This window comes from Gopherus evgoodei, chromosome 6, assembly GCF_007399415.2.
Source record: "Gopherus evgoodei ecotype Sinaloan lineage chromosome 6, rGopEvg1_v1.p, whole genome shotgun sequence".
Taxonomy (NCBI): Eukaryota; Metazoa; Chordata; order Testudines; family Testudinidae; genus Gopherus; species Gopherus evgoodei.
The window spans coordinates 97,703,413-97,717,753 of NC_044327.1; the positions used below are offsets into that span (position 1 = coordinate 97,703,413).

At 38.9% G+C, this 14,341-nt stretch overlaps 1 protein-coding gene across 3 annotated transcripts in view; it reads left to right on the forward strand.

Annotated features, from left to right (window-relative positions):
• Positions 1 to 40: 40 nt before the first annotated feature.
• Positions 41 to 14,341, forward strand: part of ERCC8 (ERCC excision repair 8, CSA ubiquitin ligase complex subunit) — a 57,840-nt gene continuing 43,539 nt past the window's right edge. Inside the window, exons 1-4 of one of the 3 annotated variants that reach the window (XM_030565910.1) lie at positions 41 to 277; positions 4,961 to 5,056; positions 5,190 to 5,291; positions 8,726 to 8,849. In XM_030565910.1, the coding sequence (XP_030421770.1) occupies positions 201 to 277; positions 4,961 to 5,056; positions 5,190 to 5,291; positions 8,726 to 8,849 (399 nt within the window). In that variant the 5' untranslated portion in view covers positions 41 to 200. The remainder of the gene's footprint in view (positions 278 to 4,960; positions 5,057 to 5,189; positions 5,292 to 8,725; positions 8,850 to 14,341) is intronic. The other 2 variants (XM_030565913.1, XM_030565912.1) reach the window with 2 other exon arrangements.

The following is a 14,341-nucleotide window of genomic DNA, read 5'->3' on the forward strand; positions in this document are numbered from 1 at the left end:
TCTCAGCAGCGCCCCCTAAGCTCAGAGCACCGTGTACATGCCCGGTCCCCTGTCTCAGTCTCGCCTGCTTAGAGGTGGGTTGCCGACTATCCAATAACCGCGCTCTGTATTGGTCACGGTCGTTTCGCATTGAGCCAATCGGCGTCACCCTATTTACAACATGGCGGCGTTCTTGGGTCTGGTACTTGCTTGGTCCCGCCATGTTGGCCTTCATTTCAGCCCGCCAGGCCGGTCTCGACGATCCGCTGCGGTTGCGCCGGGCTGAGTCCACCCGGAGGTAAAGAGTCTTTCGGCTCCCGCAGTTCAGTCTCTTCTCGGCTGGGGGCTGTGGGAGGCAGGGCCGGGTGACGGGGCCGTGCCTTAGTGTCTCCACTCGGGGTAGGGGGTGATGTTTTTTACACCAGTGTCGTCCTTTGCCCACCACTAGACATCGATAGGGCCCTGCTGGGCCAGAGCTTTTCACTGGGAATGGGATGGCAGGACCTGACACTGTCCTGTCACAGCGAGCGTTTGGGCATGACATGTCGGTCTCGTTTGTCTGTATTTTACCCTCGCTTCCAGTTTGAGTGTCAGTGGATGCAACCAAGGGTCACGCTCTTCCCCTCTATTTCGGCTTCCTCTTTGCGCCCGCGTCGCCCCCCGGCCCTTTCCAATTAAGCTTTTTCTACCAGCTCTTTGTACCGACCTTTGTTTGAAAAAAGAGGACGGGCTATTAATTAAATGATTTCTTCAGATGTGAAGGATTATATTAATTGGTGCTGTTGTGTACAACGTTGTTTCTGAGAGTAGTCACTCTAAAATAGGTGTTTAGTCTAGAGATGGTAGTAGTAGTGCCAACCCCAAGCATTGAAAAATAATGCGAGTCCAAAAATAAGGTATTTAAAAGCATGTATGTTGGATTCTTTTTACTTACTTTCTGGATTTTGTGTGTTTGGTTTCACGTGTTTAAACTTTTCTGTAACCACTAAGGCTGGAAACCTCCTTCTTAGAAAATGAAAACTGAGATTCTCATGTAATCACACAATTCATGAAGCTGGGGGTTTAATAAAAAAAATTACAACTATTACTAAGACTGTTGATAAAATGAGAGTTGGCTGCATGGAAGTAGTGATCTAGCCTGTTGTCCTTTGGCTGGACAAAGTTATGTATAGAACTGGCTGTGTTCATTTCAGTTGCACACTTTAATTGTGTTATATAGTGTTTTAAAATACACAAGAATTATGACAAGGAGTCCTTGTGGCACCTTAGAGACTAACAAATATATTTGGGCAAATGCTTTATAAATTTGTTAGTTTCTAAGGCAGTGGTCTCCAACCTTTCAGTGTGGCGGGCACCAGACGACCAGTTGCCAAAATGCCCCCGAGAAGTGACAACATCGAGAAGCGTCGCTGCCAAAATGCCACCGAGAAGCACTGGCATTTCAGCAACAACGCTTCTTGGCGGCATTTTAGTGGCTGCTTGTCCGGCGGCTGCACTCCTCAGGGCAGGTGCTCCCATGTCAAGAGGTGGGCACACATAAGTGCCCCTGCAGGTGCCATGGCGTCTGCTGGCACCACATTGGGGACCACTGCTCTAAGGTGCCATAAGGATTCCTTATTGTTTTTGCTGATACAGACTAATACGGCTATTCCTCTGAAACAAGAATTATGCTCTACCCCAAATCTGTGTCAGACTCATGCTTGCTACCTTCCACTACCTGGTGCATGTAAAGTAGTTTGGCTTCAGTGAAGTACGTTTCACCGCAGCAGCCATTGCAATGCCAGGTGATATAATGCTGTTTTTGCCAGAATGTAGCATTGTGTTGCTGTAACATGCTACAGTAAACACTATGACATTGTAAAAACTAAGTTATATCCTACACGATGAACACATTAACATAGCATGCTTATTTCCATCCCCTTAAAGTGTATTTGTTCTACATCCTTTATACAGCACCTGTTCACAGACACTAATATGTACATCTTGAGCTTCATATCTTAAAATAATTTTGTGTGGCTTCTCCTTCTTTCTGAATATTTTAGAGATAAGTCACTGAGTTATGGTTGGACCTTGTTGGACTTGTCAAGTCACAATTCTTTTCATTTAGCTATAACAGAGAACCTTTTCTAGTGTAGACTAGGTCTATGTGAAAACCAATACACTAAAGCCTTGTGAATCTGCAGGCACACTAAAACAATAAATGAGGCATGAATTTCTCTTTTAATCTCAATTAGGTGTTAATTCTGAAACCTAAAGATGACAATTTTAAATGTCAACATTGTTAAAAGGTTCACTAGCTGAATATTTCTAGTAAAACCATAATCAGTCTCATTATCCCATAATTATGGCCCTACCAAATTCACATCGATTTTGGTCAATTTCACGGTCATAGGAATTTTTAAATAGTTAATTTCATGATTTTGGCTATTTAAATCTGAAATTTTACAGTGTTGTAATTGTGGGGGTCCTGAGCCAAAACAGAGTTGTGGTGGGGGTCAAAAGGTTATTGTAGGGAGTGTTGTAGTACTGCTACCCTTCTGTGCTGCTGTTGGCGGCCGTGCTGCCTTCAGAGCTGGGCTCCTGGCCACCAGCCGCTGCTCTCCAGCTGCCCAGCTCTGAAGGCAGTGCCGCTGCTAGCATCAGCACAGAAGTACGGATGGCATAGTATGGTATTGCCACCCTTATGTCTGTGCTGCTGCCTGCAAAGTTGGGCCCTCAGTCAGCAGCTGCCGCTTTCCGGTCGCTCAGCTCTCAAGGCAATGGAGAACTAAGTGTGGCAATACTGTGCCGCCCTCTCCCCTTAAAATAACCTTGTGACTCCCCCACCCCGAAGCTCTGTTTTGGGTCAGGACCCCCAATTTGAGAAATGCTGGTCTTCCTCATGAAATCTGTATAGTGTAGGGCAGGGGTTGGCAACCTCTGGCACACATGCCGAAGGCAGCACGTGAGCTGATTTTCAGTGGCACTCTCACTGCCTGGGTCCTGGCCACCGGTCTGGGGGGCTCTGCATTTTAATTTAATTTTAAATGAAGCTGCTTAAACATTTTAAAAATCTTATTTAATTTACACGCAACAATAGTTTAGTTACATATTACAGATTTCTAGAAAGAGACCTTCTAAGACCGTTAAAATGTATTACCGGCACGTGAAACCTTAAATTAGAGTGAATAAATGAAGACTCGGAGCACTACTTCTGAAAGGTTGCCGACCCCTGGTGTAGGGTAAAAGCACAAAAAAGACCAGATTTCATGGTCTGTTACATGTTTTTCATAATCCCAAACAGCATCCTGCACTTTTCCACGTACCGAGAGCCTGATGTGTACACCTACCCACCTGCCGAAATCTTCAGCTCCTCTCAAGAATCTCTGTGATGCAGCTATGCATTGTCAATCCAAACATCTGATTGTATTATTCGTTTTCTGTATTTAATTCAATAGAACCCTAATTTTTTTAATTAAGCTGCAGCAGGATTTCCGGTCTGCTACACCCTGGCATTTAGCACAGAATTTAGTTCCAGATTGCAATGGAGAATAAATAGCTTTTAGTATAAGAATAGTAGGTAAGAGACTACTGCTAAAGCCAAAATTTAGGTACCAATCTGTGAAAGTGCTGAGTACTTCCAGCTCTATTTGGCTTCAGCTGCAGGAGACATTCAGCACCTTGAAAACTGGATGTTTATTTCACACATAAATTGTAGTTTTCCTGTACTTTTGTTGGCAAGTGGGATTGCTCAGTAGAGTGTAGATTTTTCATAACATGGAAGCAGGACTTCTGACTCCACTTAAGGAGCTGGGTTTTGGTGCATATCACGTTTTCATAACTAAGAGGAGTCGTAACTCATTGAACCAAAGAACATATCAAAAGTGTTTCTGGTTATCAGCTACCTTGTTCAAAGCTAGTTTCACTTTCAGTAATTAGAAGACATCAGTTGAAATGTGAAAGGACTTTCATAGAAATATTTTAATAAACCCACAACTATGAACTCACCATATTTTTCTCATTAATTTCCTTTTGCTGTTCATATGTCTTTTGGTCAAATGAACTACTTAGTGTTTTTCTAAATCTATAAAATGCTGTGTCTTTTTTTTTTTTTGGTGTTGTTTCATCATGGATAATAAACTCAGAGCGCATTGTGATCTCAGCAACACACTTTTTTGCTTAATTTGTATTTTTTTTTAAGACCAAGTATCTTTCTTATCTTTGATTGGATGTTGAGAAACATTGTAGTTATTCTTGTCAATTACAACAGTAGGATATTGCTTGATTGACACTTGCAACAGTAGCTGGGTTTGCATAATCATACAAATTAGGAGTAAAAACAAATCTTGTCCATAACACAGTGAATGCTTCTGATGTTTCATTAGCTGAATTTGAATTTTTATCAGAAATAATTTTCATGAGGCTGTCATTTTGTTTCTTTCTTAATGATACAAAAGATGTGGAAAACATTTATTTTTTTTATAATTATCACATGTTGGTAGTTTTCTTATTCATTCTGTATAACAAATCACTTTTTCATTTACTAAAATAACTGGTTTGTCCACTAGGTGTCCTAGTTTTATTAAATAAACTACCAAATGATCATAATTGGGATGAAGACTAACTTATTTGTGAATATATTAGATATAAAAGTATATAAACATTTCATTTCACTTTTTTATATTTCTGATACTTGCATTATATGCCAATTTTCAGTTATACATTTGTTGACTTTAATTGCTAAATAAAGATTTATAGTTCTCCACCTCCAAATAATATACAGTGTGGTAATTTCAGCCAGTCACACATTTCTTATTTTTATTTCTACATCAAGTCTGAACTTTTACTTTAAAATGTAAAGGGTAATAATTGCATGTATTGAGTCAAAGAAGAATTCTGAGGATCACAAATTTGACTTCTGTTGTACTAAAGAAAAGGTAAAATTCAAGTACTTCCTGATTCTCACTGTTCATGGTTTGATATATTCTATTTTTTTTTAAAGGGTACTAAGCTTGGAGCTAAACAAAGATAGAGATGTGGAAAGAATCCATGGGAGTGGTGTTAACACCCTGGATATTGAACCTGTTGAAGGAAGATAGTAAGTAAATTATGCTGTTTATATTATCATCTCTATTTTATAGAAATTACTTTGCTGAATGTGAACATTCAGTTATTTTGAACACACTGTGAGTGTAGGATATCTAAAAGCTATGTTATGTTTGTTCTTATAGCATGTTATCAGGTGGATCAGATGGTGTTATTGTACTTTATGACCTTGAAAACTTCAGCAGAAAACCATGTTATACATGTAAAGCAATTTGCTCTGTGGGCAGGTATGTACCTTTTTTAAAAAAAAAAATCACTGTGAAATATTTTTAGCAATTTTATTGTGTATTTTTGCATTAAATTGACAAATTGTTGCACTTTAGTATTTTACAGTATTTTACTTCCTGCATAAAACCCTAATCATGCATAGAACTAGAGAAAGTGGATTAAAAAAAACATTGATGACACACTCAGTTAAAAATATAATATATCAATTCTGAAGTTGTAGGAGCAGCTGTTTGGAGTGTTTTGTTTTGTTTTGTTTTTTAAATGTTGGCTAGTTGTTTCATTAATAATACCTGTAAAAATAGGAATCTACTGATGATACAGTTGTATAAAACTTTTCATCCAAGGAGTTCAATACTGTAAAACATTGGTTATTTTTACAGAGAGGAAAATTGGAGGCACACAGAGATTGTGTGTTGCCTAGGACCTCACAGATCATCGGTGGCAGAGTCAGCAATAGAAGCCTAGTCTCCCGACTTACAGTCCTGTTTTAACCACTAGAAAACCCTGCTTTTCCTGTTTTCAACTCACAGATTCCTTATTCTGGCTCTTTCATATTATCCCACACTGAAATTGACCATGTAGATGTACAGTGCTATGTCTAGGCATAAGGACAGTAATTTACACTTTACTTTCTTTAGTAAACTGGATAGAATCTAAAATAATTTGCAGCTAGTTACTTATGAAGTTGGAAAAACTATTTAGAGGGTTCTAGACATAAATGATTCATGCAGTGGTAATCTGGAATTTACCAAGGTCATGCTTGAATGAGGACAGTCCCAATATTACTGGCGAAAGAGGCCATAATTTTTATTCACAATTCATGCTACAATATTACAGCTAAAACTGACAGAAACTCAGTATATATGGTAGCCCTGTAGTAGAATTAATGCAGCTATATAACTTACTCACAAGTCTCCAATGCCCTTACAGATTTGTCAGACTTTCCCTGCAGGTCATATGGATTTGTTCTTTTTATGTATTTATTGTTGCCCATCTTTGTACTTAGGAAGTTGGGCCCTCCCACAAGCAAAGACTTTTTTTCTGTGTCTCATGATAGTTTTAATAAAATATGCTAGAGAATGCATCAAAACATGGTACAGATACTGTTAATAACCTGCAGTCTCTAGATGTCCATCCTTATGAGTGTCTGGACAAACTAAAATGATGATTAACATTAAGTGAATAAATCCTAGAATTGGAACAAACTCTTAAACATAACAAAATTACATAATACACACTAACAACATAAAACATTAAATAAGAGAATAATTCTGAATCCAGCCTTGAACGATGCCATCATTATATTTCTTAGTGTATGTCAAGAATGAGTGGAATATTCCATAGCTGAAGACCCTGTTTATGGCCACATCAAGACTATACAGTTAGATGGATGTCAGTTTGTTTCCACAACAGGCACAATCCTCAGACAGATACATCTCTTATTTCCAGCTTTAAACACTAATAGTAAAACTTAATCTCATTCATTAGACTCTATCCAATGATACAATAGGAAATACATTTTTACCAAAGAGAATTAAAATGAGGCAAAGAGCCTAGTATTATTAAATGTAATTATCTATAATTCATATAGATTTCTAATATAATATCTGGAGTTAAACTAGACAGGGGAAATAATTATCCCTCTTCCTGATTCAGAACATCACAAGCCAATGCCTGCCATTAAGAAGAAAAGAGCTTTTAGTACTTGTGCTGCTGTGTTTTACAGAGTTGTAATTTCTATGTGTCAAGGGGAGTCCTGAATAAATTGCATTGGCAGTCAGAAAGAATCTAAGCCACTGTTTCTCAAACTGGGGTCGCCACTTGTGTAGGGAAAGCCTCTGGTGGGCCGGGACGGTTTGTTTACTTGCCCTGTCCTCAGGTCCGGCCGATCGCGGCTCCCGCGGGCCGCGGTTCACCGCTGCAGGCAAATAGGGGCTGCTGGAAGCGGCAGCCAGTAAGTCCCTCGCCCTGTGCCGCTTCCAGCAGCTCCATTGGCCTGGAGCAGCGAACCGCGGCCAGTGGGAGCTGCGATCAGCCAGACCTGTGGACAGGGCGATAAACAAACCGGCCCGGCCCGCCAGGGGCTTTCCCTACACAAGCGACGACCCCAACTTGAGAAACACTGATCTAAGCACTGTGATGATTTTTCTTGAAGATACAACTCTTAACAGCCTCCAAATATTTGAGAGATTAAACTTGTGCTTCCATTTTCATCTCATGGTCAAAATGAACTATAGATTCTGAGCCCTGTGAATCTGCTTCAGATTGTGATTTTTACTAGAAGACGTCTGCCTACTGTAAGATAAGACACTGCCTAGCATAGCAGAGACTGGTTCTAATATGACAGATTTTTCTCAGTAGACACAGAGAATGGCTTAAGTTTTTTAAACTAGGAGATGGCTTCAGAGGGAGAGGAAATTTCGGATTCTACACTTCACCTGTCTCTACAGCTCCACTGAGTGATTCTGTGCTGTAGCAAAGACAGATATTCTCCTCTGTATTGTAATGCTATGATACATCTACGTATGGACTTGATGGAGGGTATCCTAGAGTCCTGAAGCTCACCACTTCACCATTGTTCTAAATCTTGATCCCTGTCATTTTATTTTCCTGAGTTCACTTGTAATGACGGTGAGCTTTGGGAACATCTAAAAGAGGTGAGACTCTCAGTGATAAGGATACTAATAGGAGCAGAGATCCAATTATAGTTCCTCAGCAACCACTTGAGATTCTAATATGCTATCCTAAATAGTTCACTGATTCTCAAGATCTCATTAAATTGAAATGTATTCAGGAGCCTGTGAAGATGAAATGGAACAGGATCTGTGTTACAAGATACTATCTAAATTCCCTTAAGTGTTGATCTTGCCCAGATTACTACTGGAACTAAGACTGTGTGGTTAGCAACATACTAAAATAGTAAAATTTTGTGGCACTTAAGTCATAGTTGTGATTTGACATTACCATTAGCAAATAATTGTTAAAGACCCCACTCCTGCAAACTTGTGCGTATAATATGGATCCCATTTAAGTCAGCAGAGCTCACCAGGGTCATAACTGTTTTAAGAGCCAGGCCCTAAAATAATATTTAAATGTCAAAACCTACATTTTTCGAGAGTGACTACAGATTTTGGTGTCTCAGTATTTGGGTTCCCAACTTGAGACACGTCAAAATAGCTTGGTTTTGAGAGAGCAGATGATCAGTGCTTTCTGACAATCAGCCCCAAGGGGGCTCAAATTGGTCATTCAGAAACTGAGGCACCAAAATTACTGGTCGCTTTTGAAAATTTAGACCTAGTAGTTTAAAAAATAAAAAAAAATTAAAAAAAAGAAGAAAACCTAGTAAAATTTTTAAAACCATCTTGGTCAATTAGTATCAAATAAAAAATACACTGCTGACCTTAACCAGTACAATTTTATTATTGTATTATAGGAGCCATCCTGATGTACACAAGTTCAGCGTAGAGACAGTTCAATGGTACCCTCGTGACACTGGCATATTTACATCAAGCTCATTTGATAAAACATTGAAAATATGGGATACAAACACATTACAAGTAAGTAATTACTAACCATTTTCATAACTTCCTATGCACTCGACCTTGTGATATGCTGAGCACCCTTTTTAAGGGATTGTGTTCCTGAAATTCCCATTGAGCTCAGTGAGAGTTGCTCAGCATTTTGAAGGATGAAAAATGTCAGATTGGTAGCATTCAAAACTGTAGGTACGGAATGAAAGGGCAGAAGTTTAGGCACTCCCATACTTGCCACCATGCTTCAGCCTTGTTTTAGAAACCACTTTTATGTTACCCATAATATGGTAGTTCAAAGTCTTCATGATTGCCTGATTTTTCTGCTTAGCCTGCCAATAAGAATGTGATTTGTTATGGTAGACTTTGTGGTATATGTACATTTGTCCAGCAGCAACTGGTCTGAGAGCATAATTTATTTCACGTGAGGTGTTAAACACCTAGTGAACAATATTAATTGTTGGTTATCTTATTTGCATAGCACTGGTAGTGTACCATGGGAGCACATGTTATAATTATATACAATATGAACACTGTCTTTGATGGCTTAAACCTTTTGCCATATTTGCGTGAGAGGATTTGTAAGCTTAAAGCAATAGAACAAGAGAAACCATGAGGAGAAACACTAACCAATTTGTCATGACTTAAATGAAGTTTGCATATTACAGCTATTAATCTGCTACTAAATTTTGTCCTCTAGTAACTGATATATGAATTTTGGACTGTGGTTAACCTCTTATTTCATGTATCAACGGCCTTACATTGATATTGTTTGCCAAGAATATTGGCTCATGCATTAAGGTGAGACGATCTTGAAAACTGGAGATTCTGTCATCCCAAGGACACAATAGGCTATATTTATATGATTGATTGAATAATAAATTATTATTTTCACAACCTTTTAAAAGTGAAATGTTGAGATGTATAGCTTTATTTTTGTGGAGGGAGGAGGTAGTGTTTGTGTTTTGTTGTTTAAAGTGTGTTGTGTGCTTAGCAAGAACAAGATTCTACTTTAGACCATCCTCTTAGAAGTTACAAAATGTAAACAGTATATAAAGGACATTTCGTGTCTAAACTGCTACAAAATGGGGTATTTCCAAAAGATTTGAGTTCATTCTTTAAAATAAAAAGCAATTTTAAACTATTTTAAAAAAAAAAGAAACATAACAACAAAATGAAATTACCTGACATTGTCCACAACATTAAAGATGAAGTCCCAGATTTAAACTGTTGAACTTCGTAATTGTTAAAATGTCAGGACACAGTGTGCTACTTATCATAAACCCTCACATTAAACTAGTGCTTCCCTAACCGTGAGCTGTGGCTTCCTTGGTGAACCATGAAAGTTCATGTGGGAGCCTTCAGTGAGTGGCGGGGATGGGGAAGTTTTAATCAATAATGCCCATTTTTGTTTTTCTAATTAGGAGACTATTAACTAGGCTTAAAAAATCCATATTAAGCTGTAAATCAGCCTATTTAGCTAGGCTTAAATGGATTGGTGTCTCTTATGTGCTGTTGCTGTTAGGCTGGAAGCTTGTTGTGCCCTCTGCTCTTGCAGGGGACCTTCAGCAGAGAGACTTCCTTTTGGAGGAAGCGTTCAGGAAGCCTCTTGGCTGAAAGCCCTTGGTGGTGCAGAGGGCAAACGGAGGCTCCCTGCCCACTCTTCTGGCACTAGCAGATGGTTGAGGGGTGGAAAGAGAGAGAGGTGGATCTTTTCTTTATAATAGAATGATTTTGACCAAGTACTAAGACTTTTACATGTGGCAGATCTTAAGCTGAAGATGAAGATTTTAATAAAGTTAAACAGAAAAGGAAGAAAAGTAGACGATATGATAATACTTAAAATCCAAACAGAGTAACTAACTATCAGAGGAGTAGCTGTGTTAGTCTGGATCTGTAAAAGCAGCAAAGACTCCTGTGGCACCTTATAGACTAACAGACGTTTTGGAGCATGAGCTTTCGTGGGTGAATACTCACTTCGTCAGATGCATGCATCTGATGAAGTGAGTATTCACCCACGAAAGCTCATGCTCCACAATGTCTGTTAGTCTATAAGGTGCCACAGGATTCTTTGCTGTTGGATTTTGTGTCTCAGTATTGCTGCAGAAAGTTCCCAGCCACAATGTGGCCTTTGTTTTCAAGTGTTAGTAAATGAAAGTATGAAGCCAGGGAAACTACAGAGACATTTAGAAATGAAACCCCTGGAATTAGTAAACAAGAGCCACAAACTTTTCCTTCAGAAACTAGAAGAATAAAAACAAACAAAGTCATGTCTAAAGAAGCGGCAGTTCTTCAAAAGCTCATCTTACGTTATTGTGAATTACAAAATGCAAGCAGGCACACACCACTGGCAAGACCCTTACACTTTCACCAGCAATAGCCATGAAGAATTAAGTTGGGAAACAAGCAGTCATGGCACTGAAAACCATTCCCATGTCAAGTAATACCATCCATTGATGCACTGATGACCATGCAGAAAATGTTCAGGACCAGTTGGTAGAACAAGTGAAGAAGTCAATATTTTTCACCATAGTTTGATGAATCCACAAACATAGCCAACCTGGCTCAGTTTCTGTGTTGTGTGAGATTTGTCAAAGCAGTTCAATAGTTGAAGAATTTTTATTTTGCAAAGAAACCCTGAACAACCAGTGAGCATATGTTCAAGATCCTTGATGATAAATTAATGATGGATGAAGGTGTTAATTGGACACTCGGAGGTGTGCTGTCCTGTGTGGTGAGGCAGCAGCCATGGCCGGGAAGAACAATGGGGTTGCAGCGCGAGTAAAGGAAGTGGCATCGTTTGGACACACTGAACGATTCATCACCAGGCATCAGCACTGAAAAAGTTGTGACCTGAAGTACTTAGGCCTTCAGTAGTGGTGTTAACTTTATAAAATCCCAGGCAGTGAACACACAGTGTCTTAGTGTGCAAAGAGATAGAAGCTGAGTTGGATTACAGCCTGTTTCACAGTAAAGTTGTGGTTATCACATGGGAAAGTGTTACAATACATCTTTGAATTGCCTGACAAAATCAGAATTTTTCTTCTTGGGAAAACAGATCTTGCAGATAACATGAGTAATATGGATTTCTTGACTACATTAGCTTACCTGGTGGATATAGCAGGCAAATTTAATGCACTGAGCCTACCACTTCAAGGTAGAAATACAAATATACTAGATATGAAACATAAAATTGAAGGATTCATGAACAAGCATTGTCTTTAGAGGTGCCATGTTGAAAAGGAAATTACTGAGATGTTTCCAGTGTTCTCATTTTTAAATAGCATTTTTATCACTTGCATTCTATTAAAGACCAAATATTAACTCATTTATGGAATCATAGGGTCAGAAGGAACTGCGAGGTTTTTTGTTTGGATAATAATCCTATTTTGATGATGATTTTCCTGGAATTGAACATGAATCTTTGGATACCAAATGGATTTGAAACCTCTTCTCACTAACATTTGAATCCATTCCAACCTTTATTTTCTCTTGACAATTCAAATATTTTTTTTTTAAGCTGAGATCTTATTCAGAAGGCCAAGTTTTCAAATCTTATAGATCAGGAATTCTAGATTTTCTGTTGAGAGAGCGCAAAGAACTCTGTGATAGAGCTATGAAAGTGCTGCTTCCTTTCACTTCCAGTTTTCTCCGAGTCTAAGTAGTCAGCAACAATTTTTATGAAAACTAAACACAGAAGTAATTTAAATTTCTAAAATGACTGGCACTATCAGAGATTCAATAAAACATTGCACAACTATGCAGTTTGAAACAGGTCTGTTCGTCCCAATAAAATCTTAGGCTGTGTCTAGTCATGCCAAAAAATTCAAATTTTCACATTATAGTTTTAAAAATCCAGATTAGATCAGATTATGTAATAAACAGTATGTAAATCACAAAACAGTCCAAACTCGTGTCCTTATTTGGTTGTGAGAAGCCACCAAGCTTTAAAATATCGATAAGGGGGAGACAGTACTAAACAATTCAGGAACTGTGACAATAATGCAACACTGATGTTGAAAAATTGAGGATACTGGTAAGGAAATTTGAGAAGTCAAGGTTCTTTATGTGCACGAAAACTAATATTACCATTATGTGTATTTGGTGGCTTATATTTTAGTATGTAAACAACAAAACAGAGGTGATTTCAGGAACTTGTCAACATAGCTCTTGAGCCCCAACAGAAAATGGGAGAAAAATATATAAAATAAGGAACCAACTTTAAGATTAAGATGACACTTCAGTTTAGCCACTCACTGTTGCCTTTTGTTTATATACTTTTTTTGAGGTAGGATATTTTGTATGTGATTAACAAGAGGTATTAGCTCTGGTATGCAACATTTTCTTTCTTTGCTATTACACTGCTCTGTATGCTCAAAATGCTTCTGAAATAAATGTAGTCCAACTTTACTAATTCTGGGTCACTGAGAACGAAAATGATGCTTAAAATTGTTGATTGGCTCTAGTTTTCAAGATATGCTATTGGGTCAGTATATATGACCCTTGACTTGGGAATGGCGGAGGATAAGTGAGTTATAAAGGGAAGGGATCTCAATTTAAACCAGAAATGACTAAAATACATCTTTGACTGGATCTATGAATAAATCTATGACTGGGTTTGGACAGTACTTGCTTTTTAGGCAAAACAATGAATGATGCAATCTGAAGCTGGTATTGCGTCATACATGATATGAATTGCATCATGTTATTCCTAGAAGTCATGGATGATGCAATCATAACGAAGCTTACATCACTCTGCGGAACAAATTGCCCTATATCAGCTGTAGAAATACAGTGTCCTGCTCTCTTATTTGTCAGTGTTTGATTTTGCAAAGGGACACATTTCTGTTTAGCCAAAGTGAGCAGAGATGCCTCCTACTTGTGTGAACAGTGCAGATAACCTCTGCTATGTTTGTGGTGAAGTGACTTTTGCATCACAAAAGCGCAGTATAACCACTATGGTTAAGAAAGCGTATCACCTTGATTTTGGCTGCAAAATTGGACATCAGGACAAGAGGTCGGCCCCACACACATGCTGCAAGACTTGTGCAACAAATCTTCACCAGCGGTTGAACAGGAAAAGGAAATCTATGCCTTTTGCAGTGCCAATGATTTGGAGAGAGCCAACAGCTCTACCAGCAGTTGTTACTTCTGCATGGTGCCTCCAGTTGGGAAAGGTGTGTCAAAGAGGAAAAAGTGGACTGTGCATTATCCAAACATTCCATCAGCTATACGCCCAGTACCCCACGGAGAAGGACTGCCGGTTCCTGATGCACCAGAATCATTCTCACTTGAGTCAGATGAGGAAGGGGATGAAACCTCTGGTCCTGAATCATCAATGTCACAGGACCCACATTTTCTCCCATCCTCCTCCTCTGAACCATACCTCATAACACAAGGTGAACTGAATGACCTTGTCAGGGATTTGGAACTCCCCAAGAGTAAGGCAGAGCTGTTGGGCTCCAGACTACAGCAGTGAAATCTCCTGGCAGGCTATCAGGGCAAATGGAGCCCATCAA